The sequence below is a fragment of the Cinclus cinclus genome, chromosome 15 (genome assembly GCF_963662255.1).
Source record: "Cinclus cinclus chromosome 15, bCinCin1.1, whole genome shotgun sequence".
Taxonomy (NCBI): Eukaryota; Metazoa; Chordata; class Aves; order Passeriformes; family Cinclidae; genus Cinclus; species Cinclus cinclus.
The window spans coordinates 17960002-17978947 of NC_085060.1; the positions used below are offsets into that span (position 1 = coordinate 17960002).

General features: G+C 42.7%; 1 protein-coding gene across 5 annotated transcripts in view; it reads left to right on the forward strand.

The window, feature by feature from the left end:
- The first annotated feature begins 235 nt into the window (after positions 1 to 235).
- Positions 236 to 18946, forward strand: part of DIAPH2 (diaphanous related formin 2) — a 170678-nt gene continuing 151967 nt past the window's right edge. For 4 of the 5 annotated variants that reach the window (XR_009933664.1, XM_062503107.1, XM_062503108.1 and 1 more), the window contains exons 1-2: positions 236 to 457; positions 18158 to 18334. Coding sequence is in view for 4 of the 5 variants with exons in the window: in XM_062503107.1 (XP_062359091.1) it covers positions 341 to 457; positions 18158 to 18334 (294 nt within the window). In the remaining variant the exon portion in view is untranslated. Of the gene's footprint in view, positions 458 to 15808; positions 15842 to 18157; positions 18335 to 18946 lie in introns of all 5 variants that reach the window. The other variant, XM_062503109.1, reaches the window with a different exon arrangement.

The window sequence follows — 18946 nt, forward strand, 5'->3', positions numbered from 1 at the left end:
GCCCTGAATGCCGGCCCGAGCCCGAGCCTTCCCCCGCCCAGGCCGTGCCGGGGCCGCTCCCGTCCCGCGCTCCTCTCGCGCTCCGCCATTTCCTGCGGCGGCCGCCGCAGGGCGCAGGCGCGCGCCGCCCGCGCAGGCGCGCTGGCTCGGGCGGGCCGTGCGCGTGCGCGGCGGGGCCGGCAGCAGCGGAGCCGCCCCGGGCGGAGCGGGCGCGGCCGCGGGCGCGGGGGGCCCATGGGGCCGGTGCGGCCGTGAGCGCTCGGCTCGGCCCGGATCGGTTTGGCCCGGCTCGGCTCGGCCCGGCCCGGCCCGGCGGCGGTAGCGCGGGGCCAGCGCGGCCATGGACGGACACGCGGCTCCGGGCGCGGGCGGTGAGGAGCCGCTGGGCTCCGGCAGGATGAACGCGAAGCGCGGCGGGCGCGCCGCGGAAGAGGAGAGCCGGAACAAGCCCAAGCTGGTGAGGGAGCGCGCTGGGAGGCGGGCGGGGAACGGCCCGGCCGAGGGGAGCATGAGGAGGAGGAGGAGGAGGGTGCGGGTGCGGCCGCGCCGCTTCCAGCGGGCAGTGAGGGGCGTGGGAGCCCTTCTGAGGATTAAAGGGTCCGCGTTAAAGCCGCCGGGGCTCCGTGGGCATCTGGGGGTTCTTCGGAGGGATCGGGCCGTGGGGCCGCTGAGCGCGGGCCGTGAGAATTCCCACGCTCGGGAGGGGACGGCGACAGCGCTGCTCCTCAACCTCTGCCCCGCTCGGTGACAGGGCACGGGGTGCGGCTGAGCACTCTGAACAATCCAGAACGCTGCTCATCGTGATGCCAAACACGTGCTTACCAATGGAACCGCTCGTTCAATGGGAAAATGATTTTAAAAACTGGGTGGTTTTTTACGGGTTTTTGTGAACGTAAGTCCTCTTTAGGACTGCCTTTTGTTTCTTACGGCTGTGCACTTTGATTTTTTTTTTTTTATTGGCAGATCTGATAAGTTGAAATTCAGGTGGAGTTCAAGGCAGCATCGCTGGGTTGTATCACACTTCAGAAGTGCTGCAGTAGCAAGAGCAGCTGACGTGACAGTGTTTACCTTTGGTTGTTTACATTATTAGTTACATGTGCTCAATTTATCCTGTTTAGCACAATTCTTGGTTGTATTTCCAAAAGCAACAGTGTAGCAGAAACTTAAAACTCCCCGAGTCTTCTCCTTGGAGAGAGTACTAGTTACAGACTTTATTTAACCTGTTGCAAGGGTTTTCCCCCATAGTAGTAAAACGAAGTCGGTACTGCAGTTCTCCCACTGTGTGTTCCCTTCATTGAGTATAGAGCTTTTAGATAATCAGCCTGACAACTGCAGTTTGGGTTTTTGTTGTTTGTTTGGGTCTTTTTCTTGTTTTGTTTGGGACTTTTGTCACTGAAAATGAAGTTAGCATATGGGGAAGTTGCTAAATATCTTACATTGAGGCATAGAAAAATTACTGGAAGTTATAATTGTTTCAGAGGATGACAGAAACCTGAGTGACTTGAGCTGCACTTGTATTAAAAGTGGCAATGTGTATCTTGGCAAAAGATAAGTATATGTGGTGTCTTGTTTTGTTTCATGGTGTTATTGGTAACAAACTGGTATTTCCTTGCATAGGATGAACTTTGTATAAACAACACCTTTGGGTGTGTTTATATTGCCTTTACTATTTCCTGCTAAAATAGCTAAGGAGGCTGCCTGAAGATTCCTGCAGGGAACTGCTTAAAAAAAAAATCCAGGGAAGTGCTTCTGTTGGAAGCTGTGAACATAAATTTGAATTTTGCTCTAGCAGAAGAGAACTCTGTTCTGCTAAAAACACATAATTTGAAAAAAACAAAGTGAAATGAGCTCAGAATTGTATTGAACAGGATGACTATTTCTGTTGCGTGGTCTATTCAGCTATTCTAGAATTACTAGAATAAACTTTCATTGTTCTATTGAGTGGAAAAAAAGCACATTATGTTAATATTTGACTTCTTTCCTAGCAATATGCTTTTGCTTCTTGAGGGGGTGGATGATTGCAGTCCAGCAGCACCCTGGATCAGAGCAGGGATATGTTGCTCAAATCCGAGCTTTCTGAAAGATAGTTTTGCCCTGGGATAAGTGACTGACCTTTGTTGTAATCGAGTGAGTGGGTTGAATAGAAAAGGAGATTTTTTTTCACTCTGGGCATGGTGTATAAACCTGACATGAACAGAGATTTATTTTTGAGGGAGAAAAGGGAGTGGTATTCAGGTGTGTTTAAATTGAGTAGGGGTGGCTGGACAGCCAGATTTATCAGTAGTTACCATGGGGTTCTAAGGGAAGAACAAGCCTGTAATCAGGGAAAGGCTTCATCCATTACACAGGAGAGTAATCCCAAGAAATTCTGCTGGCTTTAATTTGGAATGAGGAATTGGTTCTGCTGAGGCTGGCAGTGTCTTCAGGCACTAGGAGAGCACTCTTACTTACACCTCATCACTGTTCTCCTTGTTGTGCAAGTAAGAGAAAGGTGCATTTGGGACTTGTGGCAGAGAATCCCCACTGTTTGTGCTGATGCTGAGTTGTTACTGAGTTCATATACAAAGTTCCTCACTGGGTGTGGGGATTTTCTTGGTTCATCCTTGTGATTTACACTTCATGGAGTTTCAGAGATGAATCAACCTGTGCTCTGTCATGTGTTGGGTGTAATTCAAGGAGCTCTCAGCGTGCTGCCAGGAGTTTGCCTCTTCCCAGAACTTATTTCACACATCCAGGGGAGTGCTGAGCAAGGGCTTGGTGGGAGAGGGTGTGCAGCTATACAGAGAGGAGAAAGTATTTTTGGTTCCTGGCACAGGAACTAAAATTAGGCAGATCCTTGGGAAGAAGTCCAGAGAAATGATTTTTACATGATAAAAATGGTTCTAGGTGACAAAGGGCTAGGGACTGAAGTCATTATCCTGAGAGAAGGGAAACTAGAATAGAAAGGTGGAAGGTTTTTATTTGCTTGTTTTCTTCATCTGAAACTAGAAGGTGTGCAGTGGTGCTTGGCCTGCAGCTGTGCAGTGCTTTGTTTGGGTTTTTAAAGGCTGCAGCCTGATCAATGGCACTTGTTCCTGATGGGCAGGAAGCAGGACTGGGCTGTTGAGAGAGATTCTGTTCTGGGAAAGAAAACAATACCTGAGAGTATTTCTCTAAGACAATTGATAACTATGTACACACACAAGTAATTAAAGGTGAGCTGTATCAGAACTACTAATTCAGTTATTTCCTGCTTTAGATAGTTGGGAGAGGTGGTCAGGTTTCATTCATATGGTGTTGAATGTGACAGAACTGCACAATGACAGTTTAGTTGCAGTTTTTATATAGTAGTATGGAAACTGGGGTATTGTACTGAAGTTTGATATGAGCACTTGGACTCATAACTGCTGTGGGAGAGCTCTGGGTTGGTGTTTAGGTCTTTTTTTGTTAATTTTTTGCTGGCTTAAGGACTAGAGGTTGAAATAAGTGCCTGGTTTTTTTTGTCATCATTTTTGCTTGCAGTGAAATGGGCAGAAAAAGTCTAAATTGTTTTGGCAAACAATCATCTGATTTCACATCAGCCCTGAGAATAGGCTGGCAGGAGGTGGCAGAGAGCAGTTCCATGGGCTTGGCAACGTGCTTGTTTTAAAGCATGCCTGTTCTGCTAGGGCAAACAGACTAAATTAAGGTTGTCAGGGAGATTGCTGGGATTCCTCTGCTGGTTAACGCTTAACTCAGATGTTCTTTGCTCTCCTCCACACTTCAGTCACATGGGAAATGGATAATTCTGTCAGGGACCTAGGACCTGGGAAGTGCTTGTGATGTCAGATCTGGTTTGGCAGGGCTGGTGTAGCTTACCAAGGGCTTGGCAAGTTGAGCATCTTCTTGGTTGAGAAGTTGAAGTCAGGGTTTTTATAGGAGTAGATGGCAGAAGGGGAGACAGATAATTAAAAAGAGCTGGGGAGGTTGCTGGAGAGGGGACTATAAGAGTAAAATAATTTGAAGGGTGACTGAGTACTTGTTGGTCGGAGACACTGAAATCACTGCTCTTGCAGGTTTTCATGTTCTGAATCTGGATGGAGTCTTTAGCATGCTGATGGGAATTTGGTCAGTGACCCTGCTTTTTGGGCAGGAGTTTGGACTGCACTGAGTAAAGAATGAGATCCTTTCAAATGCCTGTGGTTTTGTGAGTCAGCACTTGAAAAGAGGTGCTGTAACACAACTGGGGTGCTCTGGCAGTGTTAGAGCAGTGTCTAATTAGAAATTAGTGTTGTCAGTGTTTTTTTGGTGGTGCTTTGAATTCAAGTTAATGTTTCATGTCAGTTTAGCATTAGCACAAATACGTGGTGCCAGTGCCATGCTGTCATGCTGCTTTACCCCCCCCCCGTACCCTCCAGGTCTGTGTGGGAGCTGTTCAGTGCAGGATTCTCCACTTACTACAAATCACATTTCTGAAAGGGCTCCCTTCTGCGTGTGATGTGGCCTTTAAATTAATCAGATTAGGAGAAAGATGTTGTGCAACTTGTGAAACAAATTATGAGGGGGAAGAGAGAACTCCTTTAATTGGAGAGCAGGTGGATTTGGTGATCCACCCAAGGAGCATCTCATATTTGGTTTTAAAAGCAGAAATTGTTTGTGCTTACCGCTGAAGTCTTTTAAACCTCGTGAACTTTGAGATGAATCAAAAGCTAGAAGCTCAACATTCTGACTAATGTGCCATAACCTGGCATCAAACAGTGGGATAAAAGCTTTTATGAAGTAGCTTTAAAGCAGAAATAAGCTGAGTGTGCTTGGGAAGGTTTCCCAGTTGTGTTGCACCACCCATACCAGTGCAGGAGTTGAGTGGTTTAAATTGTGCCTATCAATCCCTGTCAGACTGTGTGCTGCAGGACCCACTGAAAAGCTGTGTGCTTCTTGCATGACTCTTTTAGATATCTGTGTACTGCATACGTGAGCTATGAGTCAGGTTGAGCAGAGATTTTTGGCAATCAAATCAGATGTTTTACACTTGAAATCATAGTGTCTGAGTGAAATCTGTGCATGCCTGCAGAGAGTTCTTGTTTCAAGTGCATGCTTGAGGAAAAAGTGTACCAAAATGCTTGTGTTCTTGGAGTCTTGGTCTTATTAGATGGAAGTCAGGATATTCCAGCAAGTGAAGTTATCAAGGGTACAACCATTACTGAAAAGTGAAATGAATGTCTTATGAAATGTCTGTTCTGAGGATTATTCTGGTCAGGCACTGCTACTGCCACGGGAGGGTAGGGCATGCTTGGTGCTGATGTTCAGGTAAATGCTTCAGCTTTTGATGGGAGTTGCCATTGACACTGCTTAAGCGAGGTGATAGGGACAGTGATAAGCCTGTCTGTGGTAATTAAACTTCCTGAACTGTTTCCGTGTAAGACAAAACCATAGAGCACTTCTGTACACTACAGGAAGCTTTGCAAACAAAGGCGATTCCCCCCAGGCCCAGTGAAAGGCAGTGTGAGAGCTGCCGGTGTGCACAGAAATGCACGTGGTGATTTCTGAGACTTGAGGCAGTGTGGTGCTGAGTGTCCAAGTGTTCAGGGATGAACTTTGTTCTGGTGTGACAGGGAGCCTGTAAAGCTGGCCAGTGACACTGGGATTGCTGGTGACCTGGCAGAAAGAAAAATCTGCCTAAAAGCGTGGAGTGGGTTACAAGATGACTTTGTATTTTCTGCATCACTTGCAGTTCTCTAGCAGTACACACTAAACCAGTGATGGCTAACAACACCCCTGTGATTCTTTTCATCCCTGTCCAAATTCAGAGTGCAACAAGCAATGTCAGCTGCTGCTGGAGCAACTATCGATTTCAGTTTGTTCTTCATCAGTTTACTTGTTCAACCTCAAAGCACAAGAAGTTAGGAAATTACTAAAATGAATGGTTTTGCACAGTTGCTGGCAAGTGGTACATCATCGCTCCTTACATTTATTTTTTTTAAATTATGCAGTAACTTTCTTTAGAAGGAATAAGGGGTTTTTTTTTTCTTAAAATTGGCTATGGTGATAGAGCAGATAATTTTGAAAGATTAACAGTTGTAAAAATCTTCTTTAGTATTTGTGTAGCAATTGATAAAGTTCCAGGAAGACAAAGCTAACTAGTCTTAAACTTGTGTATTGGTTGTGTATCAAAATGATCTTCAAGTCTTGTGAATGAAGTGGCTTTTTGCTACAGTAGTGGTGGAGTGAGCACCTCAAGGATCCCCACTTGCATCTGCAGCTTCCTAACAAGTGCATAGGTGGGATGTTGTGTGACAAAAGTAGCACTAACACAGCCTGCAAGGCAGATATTATACCTGGTAACAATTAATTGTATGGAAAGGGGTGCCAGTTAAAGAATGGGCTTTTTAGGGAGTGGTGTGAGTTTCAGCACTCTCAGTGCTCCCCTTGGTGTGCTGCTGACATCAGTTTTGTGTGGCAGTGGGACAAACAAAATCATGAAAATGAACCTGTCAGAACCATTCCTTCACTACTTGCTCTTCTTTGGTTATTTGCTAGAACTAAGAAGACTGCAGTTATGGCACATTATAAATCCTCTTATTGAAAGGATTTGTCTAAAGTTCATCCACCAGTCCCATGGAATTGGGTCTGCTTTCCAACCCTCTTGTCCTGCTAGCTCTTTAGTTGGACATGGTGTGATAGCAGCACAGATCTGAGAAAGATCTGCTGTGGCAATGAAATCATTTTGTAATGTACATCATGATCTAAATCAATTAAATCTAAATCATCATCTCAATCATGGCCTCTTCTGGTTTATAGAAATGGAGAAATACCTTGCAAGTTCAATTCTGGAACAAGGAACACATGGGAGTTTTATGGTCTGTTACAGCTCCTGAAGGTGTTTGGTTCACCTGGGTGTGGTGGTATTTGGCCTGAAGGTGTAGTGCAGAGTGTAATGTCACCACACCTTGTGTGTTGTGTAAGGCAGAATGTTCTGAAGAGTTTCTAATGGACACAGGCTCCTCCTGTGTGAACAGCAAACTCGGGAGGGTGAGAAAAGGGCCTTGTCAAGGTGGTGCTTGTGGCTTTCTTGAAAGGTTCTCTTCCTTCGAGTGAGCCCCAGAGAAAGTCATTGGAGAAAGCAATGATTATGGTGTCTGTGTCTGCTGCCTGCATGTGTTCTTTGCATGGTGTTACTAAGAAATTCAATTTATAACAGTTTAAACTTGCTTCAAAGGTGGAAAATGTTAGTGTAAAAGTGACTGATGGAAAACCATGTCATTGGAAAAAGTTCTCCCTTGTATTCCTTAGTGATTTTTGTGTGTGTGTAAATATTTATTAACATACTTACTGTTGCCCTAGTGGAATTACGAACTTTTCCTTTTATAATGAGACCCCATTAACATATTTAGTTTGTCCCTTTGAGTGAGAATAAATACAGAAGAACTTTCTTGAGGACTGAGGAACTTGAATGCTGCTACCTTGCAGTTTAGAAGAAGTTTCTAAATAAAAAAATAAAATATTTAAGGAACAGTGCTGTAGAATCCCAACCCCTGGTGCTGCAGGACTGTTGCTCTACAGCCAGGAGAGCAGCAGCTGTAATTTCAGGTTCCAGAGGCTGAGAGAATTGCAGGATTGGTGGGTGCAGGCTGGTTTGAGGGACACAGGCCTGGCTCTTTGTGGTCAAACATTAATAACTTTGTCCTGGCTGGAGTCACATAAACAAACCGTACGTGTGTAGGCATGGAGATGAGAGGAAATAACCTGAGACCTTAAATGTCCCTGTGGACACCTTTTAGTCACGGTTATGTGTTCACAAGTGGCTCTGTATAAATTCAGTTTGGGCTCTCAGGGATGGTGGAACAAGACAAAATGAGTACTTTGGTCAGGAAAAATGTTAGTTCTGCTCTTTGTTACTCCTTAATATGGTAAGAGCTAATGGTGGTTGTTATAATGACCTTTAAGGATGCCTGTGGTTTAGTGTTTTTTAATGAGTGTAGCTTTGTCAGAAACAACATGAGATTCATTAGATTCTAGCTCCTAATACAAGAATACAAGCTGTTAATTCTTATGCAGTATAAAGTTTTGTGCTTTCCTGGCTGCATTTTGGTTCTTCATGTTCTTTCTCTTGCTGTGAATTATTTTTAAGTCTACGAAATTTGAGTAACTTCTGAAATACTTTGGTTTCATAATGGAGCTGTGCTAGGTGTTTGCATTTCTAATTGTGTGAGTACATGAGTAGATGAGAACTTGACAGTTATTAAGAGTTGAAGTGGTTGCGTGTCCCAGCTGTATTAAAACAGGTAAGAATTTCCATAAAGGAGGAAGAAGGCAATGCATCAGGCTGAGAGTAGACACTGATTCCCTGTATGTTACCATTGTTGTGCCAGGCACATTTAGTGGGTGAATGACAAACAAAAGGCTTGAGCACAAAGCCTGGAGTTCAGAGGGTAACCCCACATCAGAGGGCCAAGTTCCGGAGCTGACACTTGATCCTTCAGACTGGCTCTGCCCCTCTGTGAGCTACACAGTAGCTTTGCTATCTGGTATTGTACACACTGAAGTAAATTTTACAGTAACAAATTCACAGCAGTGAATTTTGTTTTCCTCTTCCACTTTATTGTAGCTTGGTGGAGATGCTCCCAGACTAGAAAGATGAAGAGCACAGCAGAAGACTTTGGTACAGTGTAAACCAGAAAGTCAACTTTCATTTTTAATATGCATTCATATTTGAACTTCAGGCAAAGCTTGGGTGGATAGGACAGGCTTCCTAAATCCTTTAAGGTTAGTTTATAGTGTTCTGTGATTCAGACTAATTCCTGAGTGACTTCTAAGATAAGCAGTAATCCCCTCAGTTAACATTTGATATTTCAAAATAATTGTTTTGTGAAAAACCTTTATAAAATTCATGAGTGTTCTGGGGTAGCTAAAGCACATTTAACACTTTAATATTAAAGATAAACCATCATGTTTTGTTATCATCTTTAGGAGAAAACAATAGATTCTCCATAATATGTGACAAGTTTCTCTAATTGTCCTGAATCCCATGTTGTTCTTAACAGGGACTCTCACCTGCACTGAAGACAAATGATACCATGGGATTCCTCATTAAGTACAATGTAATTCCTGTCTGTTCACATGGTGCTGCAGTTCCCACTTCCCCAAAGGACAAACAGTCTTCTAAGGATGCTGCTATAAACAGGAAAGAACAAGGAGAAGAACAGAAAGACCTCATGTGTGCCACAGCAGCTGTGCATTGTTAAACCTGATATTTTGCCTGTTGAGTTACTGTGGTCCATGCCTATGGAAATTACTCAGCTTTCAATTTCAGCTCTTTGAGGAAAAGCCAGAGTTCCCTGCTATGACAGCAGCTCTGCTCATTTTTCCAAGTTTTGGTATCACATTGGTTATTATTAAGGGTGAAAAAAGTGACTTTACCATCAACTGACTGTAATGTAGGGATCAAATACTGCTCTGATTGAGGACTTGCTCTTTACTAGTAGGTCTTGGAAGACAGACAACATTATTCTGAGAAGTTGTTGACATGTTCCTTATGACCATGTTCCAAGTCTGCTGAGTACAGACAAAATGAATGTCTTCACAAGGAATTCCAGCTCCTTTGGCTCACTGCATCCCTTCTGCTGCCAGTTTGTTTGTAGGCTGTGTTTTGGTTGGTTGGATTTTCTTACTGCTTACAAAACAACCCAAACAAAGCAGATACACATGTTCTCACTTTCTCAAAGTCTATCAAAGGCAATATATTCCATTTTCTGGGAATTGCCCAGTATCCAATGCAGCTCCATGCTTGCTTTATTTTTAAGTGTATCAGTCCTCTCCCAACATATGCTTTCTGCCAGTTTAGCTTCTCAAATGGTTTAGTAAGAAAATCCAAATGGAGTCTGGCACTTATTTCAATGTTTACTGTACCCACAAGACCAAGAGATGTTCTACACAACCACCAGCATGCAGTGAGAGATCTTAGCAAATCTATCTCTGCATAGAACAGCAAGAGAAGTTTACAGAAGCTGAGCCTCTCCCTGTGCAGGAGTATTGGGCTGTCCTTGCATACACTATCACAGAGGAAGCAAGTAAGCAGAAATGGAAAACAACCAAGTGTCTAAGTATTAGAGGTGAAGAAATTTCTGCTGCATTTTTTAAGATAATTTCAAACCAACTATGTCAAGTCAAATTGCTCCTCTCAAGAGAAAATACTTAGGTTACAACAAAAGTTTAATTCTAGGTTCAAAGCATGTGATTGTGGTTAAAAGGGTAAAAAAACTAAGATTGCAGTTTAGTCAGAGCAGAGGTGAATCTTGTCATGATGAAAAAGGTGTCTCTTGAGGGAGTGAGGCATAAAGGGAAGCCTGTTCTCACTCCTCTTTATTGACCCAACTCTGAGCTTTAGAGCAGCTCTCACTCAGTGCCAGCAGCTCCCCAGTGTGTCTGAATGAAAAGCTCAGCACCTGCACTCAGGAGCGCCAGGAGCAGGGGCAAAAGATGAGCAGCAATTCAGTGCACATCAAGTGTTGCTATCCAGCAAAACTGCTCTGTGCTGCCTCTGTGATGGAAGTACAGAGTTCAATCCCACTGCTTGTGTCTAAGCATAAAATTGACATAAAGTCTGCACTTACTATGTCAGGAGTTGTTTTGACATAGTTTTTCCAGTTTAACTGTTCCAGAATACTTCAAAAGCACTTCACAGTAATATTATACCAAAAAGCAAAAGCCAAGTTCCCTAAAAATTCATAGCTCAAGTCAACCACATTTTTGAAAAGCAAGCAGCAGAGATCCAGTGCTGAGTGTGGTTCTGCTAGGCACGCTTTGCAGGAAAGCAACTTGGCTCTTTCCAAAGTCTAATTTGCAGACGTTTCAACAGCAAACTGTTGGTAGTTTGAACTGAGGAATGTAAAGGCTGTAGAGCATTTTGAGGACAGACTGTGTTCTGTACTAACAATCATGCTGTCTCTAATGAAAAGCATGCTGCACTGTCACAAGGCACTTTCTCAAGGTGCTCAAAGCAAAACCTGTCTTGCAGGATGCCCAGCTATCAGAACAGGAGCCAGGTCCTGGCTGCAGCAAGGCTGCATGGAGAGCTCTGCAGTTGTGTATCAGGGCTCTGAGCCCTGCTGCTCCTGGGCTGCTGGGGTAGCAGCAGCTCATCTCTTATGGTTGGTGTGGAAATGTTTGCATTTTAGCTGTGGCTCTGCAAAGTGCCAGAACTTCCTTAATTTGCCTCTGCACTGGCGGGTGTTTGTGCAGTTGTCTAACCTGATCTGACTGTCCTGCTGCCACCCTTGCCCAGTGTCTCACACCCAGGGCTCACCACCTCTCTTGGCTTAGACTGACATGGAACTGCAGCTTTTGGAAAAAGCTTTTCATTCGCTTCTGTCTTTTAAAGCTTACTTATCAGTGAGCACCAAGAAACCATTGTCAGAAACAAACTTTTCAAAACAGGGATGGCAGCTTGAGCTTCAAATTGCATATTTATATACATATATACATGGATATATAAATATATATAAAGTTCAGACATCTTCCTCAACTCCCTTTGTATTTTCAGTTACAAAGCTGATGGAATTGAGTTTTTGTTTACAGTGGTTTGGTTTTATCAGTTTCTGAATGAATTTGCTCTTTTGTGAAACCCTGGCCCCTGGCATTTATGAGGGGAGTATCTGATGTGATTCCCTTGCCTCTGGCATGTGTTCCCTTCTGTTTGGGAGCAGTGCTGGGGCATCTCCCAGCAGGCGATTAAAGAATGGGTGCCCTCTGCTGTTAATGATTTACCAGCCTGGGTAACCCTGGGGCTTTATGTAGCATGAGGAACTGTCAGATTCATTTCTGGAGCCTTGCTCATTCATGGATGGTCATTCTCCTGGGGGAAAATGTGGAGAAATGGGGCAAAGTTGGCATCTTCCCTCTGGTGGTGGTGCCATCCTGCACTGGGACAGCCCTGCCCCAGGGATGCCAACAGTTCTCCATCTGCTTTTTGGCATCCTGTGTCTCCCTCCATGTTCAGGCTCTAGGTTAAGTCTTAATTTGAAAATTGAATAATGCATATTTAAGGAGTTTGTGAAGCAAGCAGCTGCAAGGCAAACAAGATTTTTTCCATATGGTGTCATATAGACCAAATGGAAACGTACAACAATTGTAACAAAACTATTGGTATTGCTCAATTCAAGTGTTTTTGAGAAAGCAGATGGATTACAACAGTCATTTCAAGGTTTTTCTGAAAGCATGGTGAATGTTCTTTGAAGTGTGAAAAATATTATGCTAAAGCAAACATTAGTAATAAAATTAGTAAAAATATAATTCACAAAATGTCAAGTATACTTCATCATGGGTAAAGATCTTGAAAGGCCTAAATAAGTGCGTAATCCTGGTTTCTTCACATCAGCTTTTGTGACTTGGGTATCTTTTCACCATTTCCTAGGTGCCTTTTCAGATTTAATTGCAAAACTGAATATGTTAACAGATGGTTAAATTGTCTAATGGGAACATTATTCATTCTCTGAAGTGAAGAACAGAGGTTGTAGGAGTGAATTCTATTTTGTGACTAAGACCTAGATTCAAGATGCTGATGATTTTTTGTACTTCAGATCTTGATGAGTTTGGGGTTTGTCCCTTTAAACTCCCTTGGTTCAGGTGCTCATCTGGGAAGTCTTTTCCTTTCCTGCTTGTAAGCAAATTAAAAGGCTCTTGTCCTTGAGTGGAGCTTTACCATGGCTTCTGCAGGTGTTGAAGTCGAGGTAAATTTTAGAAAACAGGAATATCAACTCAGATTAAAACCAAAAACATAAAAGTGAAGAGAAGGTTAAGCTTCTGATTATTACCCCTAGAAAATGAGCTTTAGTGGAAGCTGCTCCCTGAGCTTGCAGCCTGTGTGCTGAAACGGGTGTCCCACCACACCACGATTTGCCTGGGCAGTGGAGTAAAAATTGCTGTTCAGTTCAGAAGTTACCCAGCTGATCATTGTTCATTCTGTGTGTGGTGATCTGGGAGTTGCTGCTGGTTTGGTTTTTGTGGTGGGAGTGAGATTGCTGAGCATAACAATTAAGAACATGGCCAAGTAGTAATTATAATCAATCCATGTAAACGCACCTCGGTTGACTTCTCGTGGCCAGTTTAAGTGATTTGGAAAGTTTTATTACAACACAAGTTAGAAAAAGGTGTAAAAAGAGTAGACTTGGGGGGAGTTTTATATTAAAAGTTATTGCAATCACCAGAAGTAATTTAATTCTGTGAATGTGACATTGTTGCTGCTGTAGCCTGCATTGTTTGCATGAGGAGGCAGTAATTTCTGCATCAAGAAATGTAGTGATCTATGAATATCTTTCTACTGTTTTCATGTGCAAGATTTCAATTACTCTGAGTATTAACTTGCCAGAGACCTTTTGAGATAAAATAATTGTCTGGTGCAGTTGCATTAGTATATGCTGTGATTTTTGTGTGCTTTACTGTCATGATCTGTATTTATGAAAGTAGCCAGATACACAGAGTAAACTAAAACTGGGAAGAGGGAATAGAAAATATTGACTTTTGGTAGACTGCAAAGGCTGTTTTTGAAGGGAAGAAAGAAGCTCTATCACTTAAATCGTCTTTGTAAAGAACTGAGTCAGTCAGTAGGAAACAGTTCTTTGGTATAGTAGCTGAAGAAGTTCTGTGGTTTGTGTTGATGTTATAGCTAGGAGAGAGATGATCTGCAGCTGTCTTAAGCTGTGTATGTATTTATGCTTATAAATGTTAATTTGATATCTCTTATCTGCAAATGCTTCCTCAGATTTTTGTGAAGCCTTTTCCCTTGGGCTGCTCCTGCAAACAGGGAGCTCAGTGTCTTTAACAAGCTAGGAAAAGGTATAGATTTTTCTGTCTTGTGTTGCTCTGGCTGTCTCATAGATGGCTGAAAGAATAATGCTAGAGGACTGCAGAATCTGCAATATCTTACATTTCCTTCCAGAGAGGTAAACTACTTTTGGGTTATGTTCTCAAATCAGCCTGGAAGTGCAGTTTCTTTGTTAGTACAAGAGATTGTCAGAATTGTGTGAGGATCTGCAGGTACAGAACTGCCTCCAGCTACTTGCAGACTCTCTCCTACCTGTTAAACGTGCTGCTTATCTCAAGTGGCTGCTGGCAGCAGCGGAGCTTGTGCACCAGAAGGATGTCTGGGAAGAGTGCTTGCAGAGTCTGAAAAAATGCAGTGTGCTACCTTGTTTTAGTATTCTGTATTTTGCCCAGACGGGTCGAAGTGACAAATGCAATATAAGTGTAGAGATGGGGGAGATGATCCTGTTCCAGCTTCTGGCAGAGATTGACAGTACTTAAATGAGAAGGGGGGGAAAAAAAAATCTCATACAAGTAGCTCCTAAAATTAATATGGAGTTTCAGAACTTCTTGCTTGCCTGGCTGTCTCTGGGTTAAAAACAGGGCTAGGATTCAATTTGTTTTTGTCTGTAGTCTTAATTAAAATGTTAATTTACTGGAATGGTAAGTGGACATCTTAGTTTTGTTTTCAAGATGATGAATTCCATTCGAAGTCTAGGTGAGGAGAATACAGGAGAGGTGTAAGGAAGGGCCTTGATATGTGATGGTTTGGAAGATGAAAGGTTGATGTCAACATCTGGATGTGCAGGGTCTGTGCAGGTTTCCTCAGGTGGAGTTTGTTCAGAACAGCCCATCTGGTGCAGTGTGCTAGATTTGTGACCAAAACAGCACTGACAGAAAGAGCCCCAGTGCCTCAGCTTTGGCTGAGCAGCCCTTCCCAGTCTCCAGGATTTCTGCTTCTTGTGAGCTCCAACCAGGAGCAAGGTGGGTGGTCTGGAGATGGGGGCACAGCCAGGACAGCTCATCCACAGTGACCAAAGGTGTTCCAAAATCTATCATGTCACACCGTGCAATCAAGGCAGGGCTGCGGGGTGGGGAGGAGATTTTCCCAAATCATCAGGTGCTCAGAATCTGAGTAGGCATTGGCCTGCTGGTGCCAAGTGATGGCTTTTTTATGTGTTTATTTTCTTTTCTCCCAGCAGTTATTACACTGTCTTAATATTTCAACCATCAAGTTTTTCTTGCTCTCATACTTCTGATTGGCCGCATGATCCTGCGGGGAGGGAAGGAGCGAGCGGCCGTGTGGGACTGACGTGTGAGCCGGGCTCAGTCCTCTCCGCTGTCCCACGTACTTCTGAATGCTTCTCACATTCGGTCCCCCTTGAGTTCTGGACCTTGACTCCTATTCGTGACAGCTTTGTGTCAACTGAGCAAAGGTCACAAGCTAAATGCTTCCTTGAGAATGACGGTTGATACTGGTGCGCGATAGGAGCGGCTTTTTGGGCCATGAATAAAAATGTAATGTTGGTGATTGCTGCCAGCAGGATTTTCCTGCCTAGGAAGAAGTGACGAGGCAAAAGGGAGGGAGAGTGGTTTGTGCACGATGAGTTCAAGGACTTGAGCCGGTGCATCTCCAGACCGACCCGCTCCGTGTCCAGCTGGCAGAAGGCTGCAGAAGTGCGGCGCAGGGCAGTGCCCAGCTCTGAGCTCAGAGCCCCGTGGCCCTGCTGACGCACTCGGGGTCCAGGAGTCCGTGTTTGCTTTGGAAACCCTTCAGAGCAGCCTGGCTGCTGCTTGGGGCTGCAGCGCTGCAGGATTCAGGTCCAGCTGTGCACTCGGGATAAGGTGCCGTGGGATGCAAGCTTGCTTTTTCACAGAAAAGGCGCGAGATTCCATGTCCGTTTACCTGCAGTTTTTTAGAACAGTTAGTGAGATTTCAAATGCTTTTTAATGTTCAAATACATGAAGTAGACTTCTTTATTCTGAAGCAGTAGGTAACGCTGTCTTTTTTTTTCTTTGATTTGTGTGTGTTGTTTTTTGTTTTTTTTAATAGAATATTCAAATAAAAACTTTGGCAGATGATGTGGTAAGGTCTTTGTAGCATCTTAATTTGCAATGGTAACTCCACGCTGCATGCTACTTTACTCAATGTTGTGGACAAAGTAACATTCTTATAAGGATATTAAACATTGGATTCCAGAGAATTGAGTGACTGTTCCTAAAGATCTTAATTTGTGACTTCAGTTGAAGAACATTAACCATGATTTCAATTTGGAGAAACTTCCTTAAGTACATTTTGAATACTTTAGTAATACTGTGGCTATGTTGAAACTGTTACTCAACACTTGAAGTGTTATTTCTCTTGACCCTCTCTTTACCAGGGAATGGTCTGTAGTGGTTTTTCAAAGCTGGTTGCCACATGGTTCAAGTGGAACCATTTTGGGTAATAACTGTGTACCGAATGCCAAAATTTGTATTCCCTAGCACTAACTTGATAAAGCTGAATACTTTCAAACTGGCTCCAAAGTATTTTTTCAGAAACTTATACCCAAATTGATTTCATTAAAATTACAGCCTTGTATTAAATATATATATATATATATATAAAATAAAGCAGACTGGTTCTTTAGTTAATGATTGTCTGCACATCTGAAATGAGGAAACGGTGCCTGGTAATCACATAGAAGATTCCTTTGTGTCTTTCAAGTGATCTCACCAGTGTGATCTCATTGAACAAATTTATTGTTAATAAGTTCTACTTGAAACAGATGACAGTGTGGTGAAATTGGATCTTAAATGACTTTTTGTGACTGTTGAATGGTCAACATAAAACTGCATTTGTCTAAATTTAGATACTGCCTTTCAAGCATTGTTGTGTCCTTGGCCTTTTCACCAGGCTCTGCCCTAATTTTAGTTTCCAAAAATGTAGTTTAAACTATTCTAATTAGGTGGAAAATGGATTAAAGTAATATTCTTGCTTTGCCAAAGACCTTAACAGTATCCTTGTAGGTATTGTGCTTCTGTCCACAAATCTAAAAGTATCTAAGGAAGAAGAAACACCTCCTTCCACCCTTCCCTCAAAAAAAAAAACAAAAACAAACAAACCCTCAAAAAGAAATTCAAAGGGAATGCAGCTTATCTGGGGACACTTTTCTTCAGAAATTTAAGGTACTCTGACAACAAAAACAATGAACAACAAAAATTAATAAAAAGAAACAAAACAGAAAAATAATCTTTCTTCTCCATACTGTACAGCTCTTGCTCTAGCGCCTCCACTCTGGACTCACTAATCTAAAGTGAATACATTTTTGCAAAGTACTCCATCAGACATTTCACACCTCAGAGAGGTGGTTTAATGGTAGCCAATATACATTTCAGTTTACATGTTTTGGTGGAGATGACAGTAACTGCTCTGAATGATCCTGGTAACCCTACATAAGCTGCTGTTAAGTGAAAGCACATCTTCATAAGGCTGTTGAGTGCCTGAAACAAATACAGGAGTATTTGTGGATGCAAACAGTCCTTTGAGGAAAATTGCTACATACATGATGATGTCAAAATGAACATATATATGTGTACATATATAAAAAAGGACAGTTACTCAGTCAGGAAATTTGGACTCTATCCAAAATAAGAGTTTGATGTTAAAAATACAATAAAAATGGCCTTATAAGGAAGGTGCTGCTTATTTCCAATATTAACCCAGTAACTGAGCATGCTTGCAGCCCAGGAGCTGGGGAGTGGTGTCAGCCCTAACCAGAGAACACCCTGGCACTGACTGATGCTTCCACCACGTCTGGCCGTGTGCTTAACCATGGGGAGCTGCTTCTGTGTGATCAGTCCATCACCTGGCTTTCTAAAGCTCAGCACTAATTCCAGCAGTTCCTACTCAAAAGCTCTTCAAGGAGTTATGAACTATGCTTGGAGCATTAATTCCTCTACAAACTTTATTTTACTTTAGCAGGATTTTTTAATAAGCCTGATGAACTTGTGAGTACCTCCTTCCCAATGGTGCCTTTTTCAGTTGTCCTCCAAAGACTTACAGCTCTTCAGTGAAGGAGCATTGGACATTACCTTTGTGGTACCATATTTATTCACTCTCAGGATAATTAGAATCATGGGAGAAGATGAGCTGAAGATTTTGGAGTGCTAAGAGTTTAACCTAGCTGGTGCAATTTTGGATCAGTGAGAAATATTTAAATCCCTTTTGCATGTGACCTGTCATGAGTTTACCTTAAATGTATGTTATTGTCTTTCTGTGCAAAGTAATCTCTGAATATTATTTTTACTTATGGTTCGGTTTAACTGCTGCTTGGATTAACTAAAACCATGTGCACTGCTGCCATGTAATTGGCTGCTTTTCTCTATTTCTATTTCTGCTTATTTTTGAATGTCTTTGCAGCGTGACAGAATCACAAGCTTCAGAAAGTCGGCCGTGAAAAAAGAGAAACCTCTCATTCAGCATCCTATTGACTCCCAGCCTTCCATCAGTGAGATCCCACATGCCCAGGCACTTGTTGATGAGCGCTGCATGAACCTGTCAGAAAAAGAAGTTATGGATCTCTTTGAAAAAATGATGGTAAGGTGTGGGTATGGGGGAGAGCTGTCCTGTTCCACTGGGTAGCTCTGGTCTGTTCAGTGGAGCTGTGAATGTCTTTTGAGAGATTGGATTAATTAACTCTTGCTTGATTTGCTTGTTTAAGGGATTAGTACTTAATTTTTCCAAGTAATGTTAATTGAAGCAGACAATAGATCTGTCTCACAGAGACCAAGAACTCTGTGATAAGGCTGTTCACCAGGAGTTACTGCAGGAGCATTGTCTGCTCTTAGGTGCCAGTCTGAAGCTGTTTCCACTTTTAATGGCAAGCCTAGTCATGAGTAGTAATGATTGCATTGTACTTAATCAGTTATTAAATTAAAAGAAGTGTCTTAATAGATTTAATCTGGTAGAACATTTTGACTTTTAGGCTTGTTTTAAATACATCAGTCGGAGCAGTTTCACCTCTACACCTTCCACAAGGTAATAATCCATGTAATAACAGCCTTCTGATTAGGTAGTGCAGGAATGGTGTCCACTGTGCTAAGATTTCACTAAAAACACAGGAAGATCACAAGAGTTGACACTTAAGTATCAACTTGATATGTAGAATTGTTGTGCTTGTCCTCTAGTTTTACTTCTTGAGCCAAATTT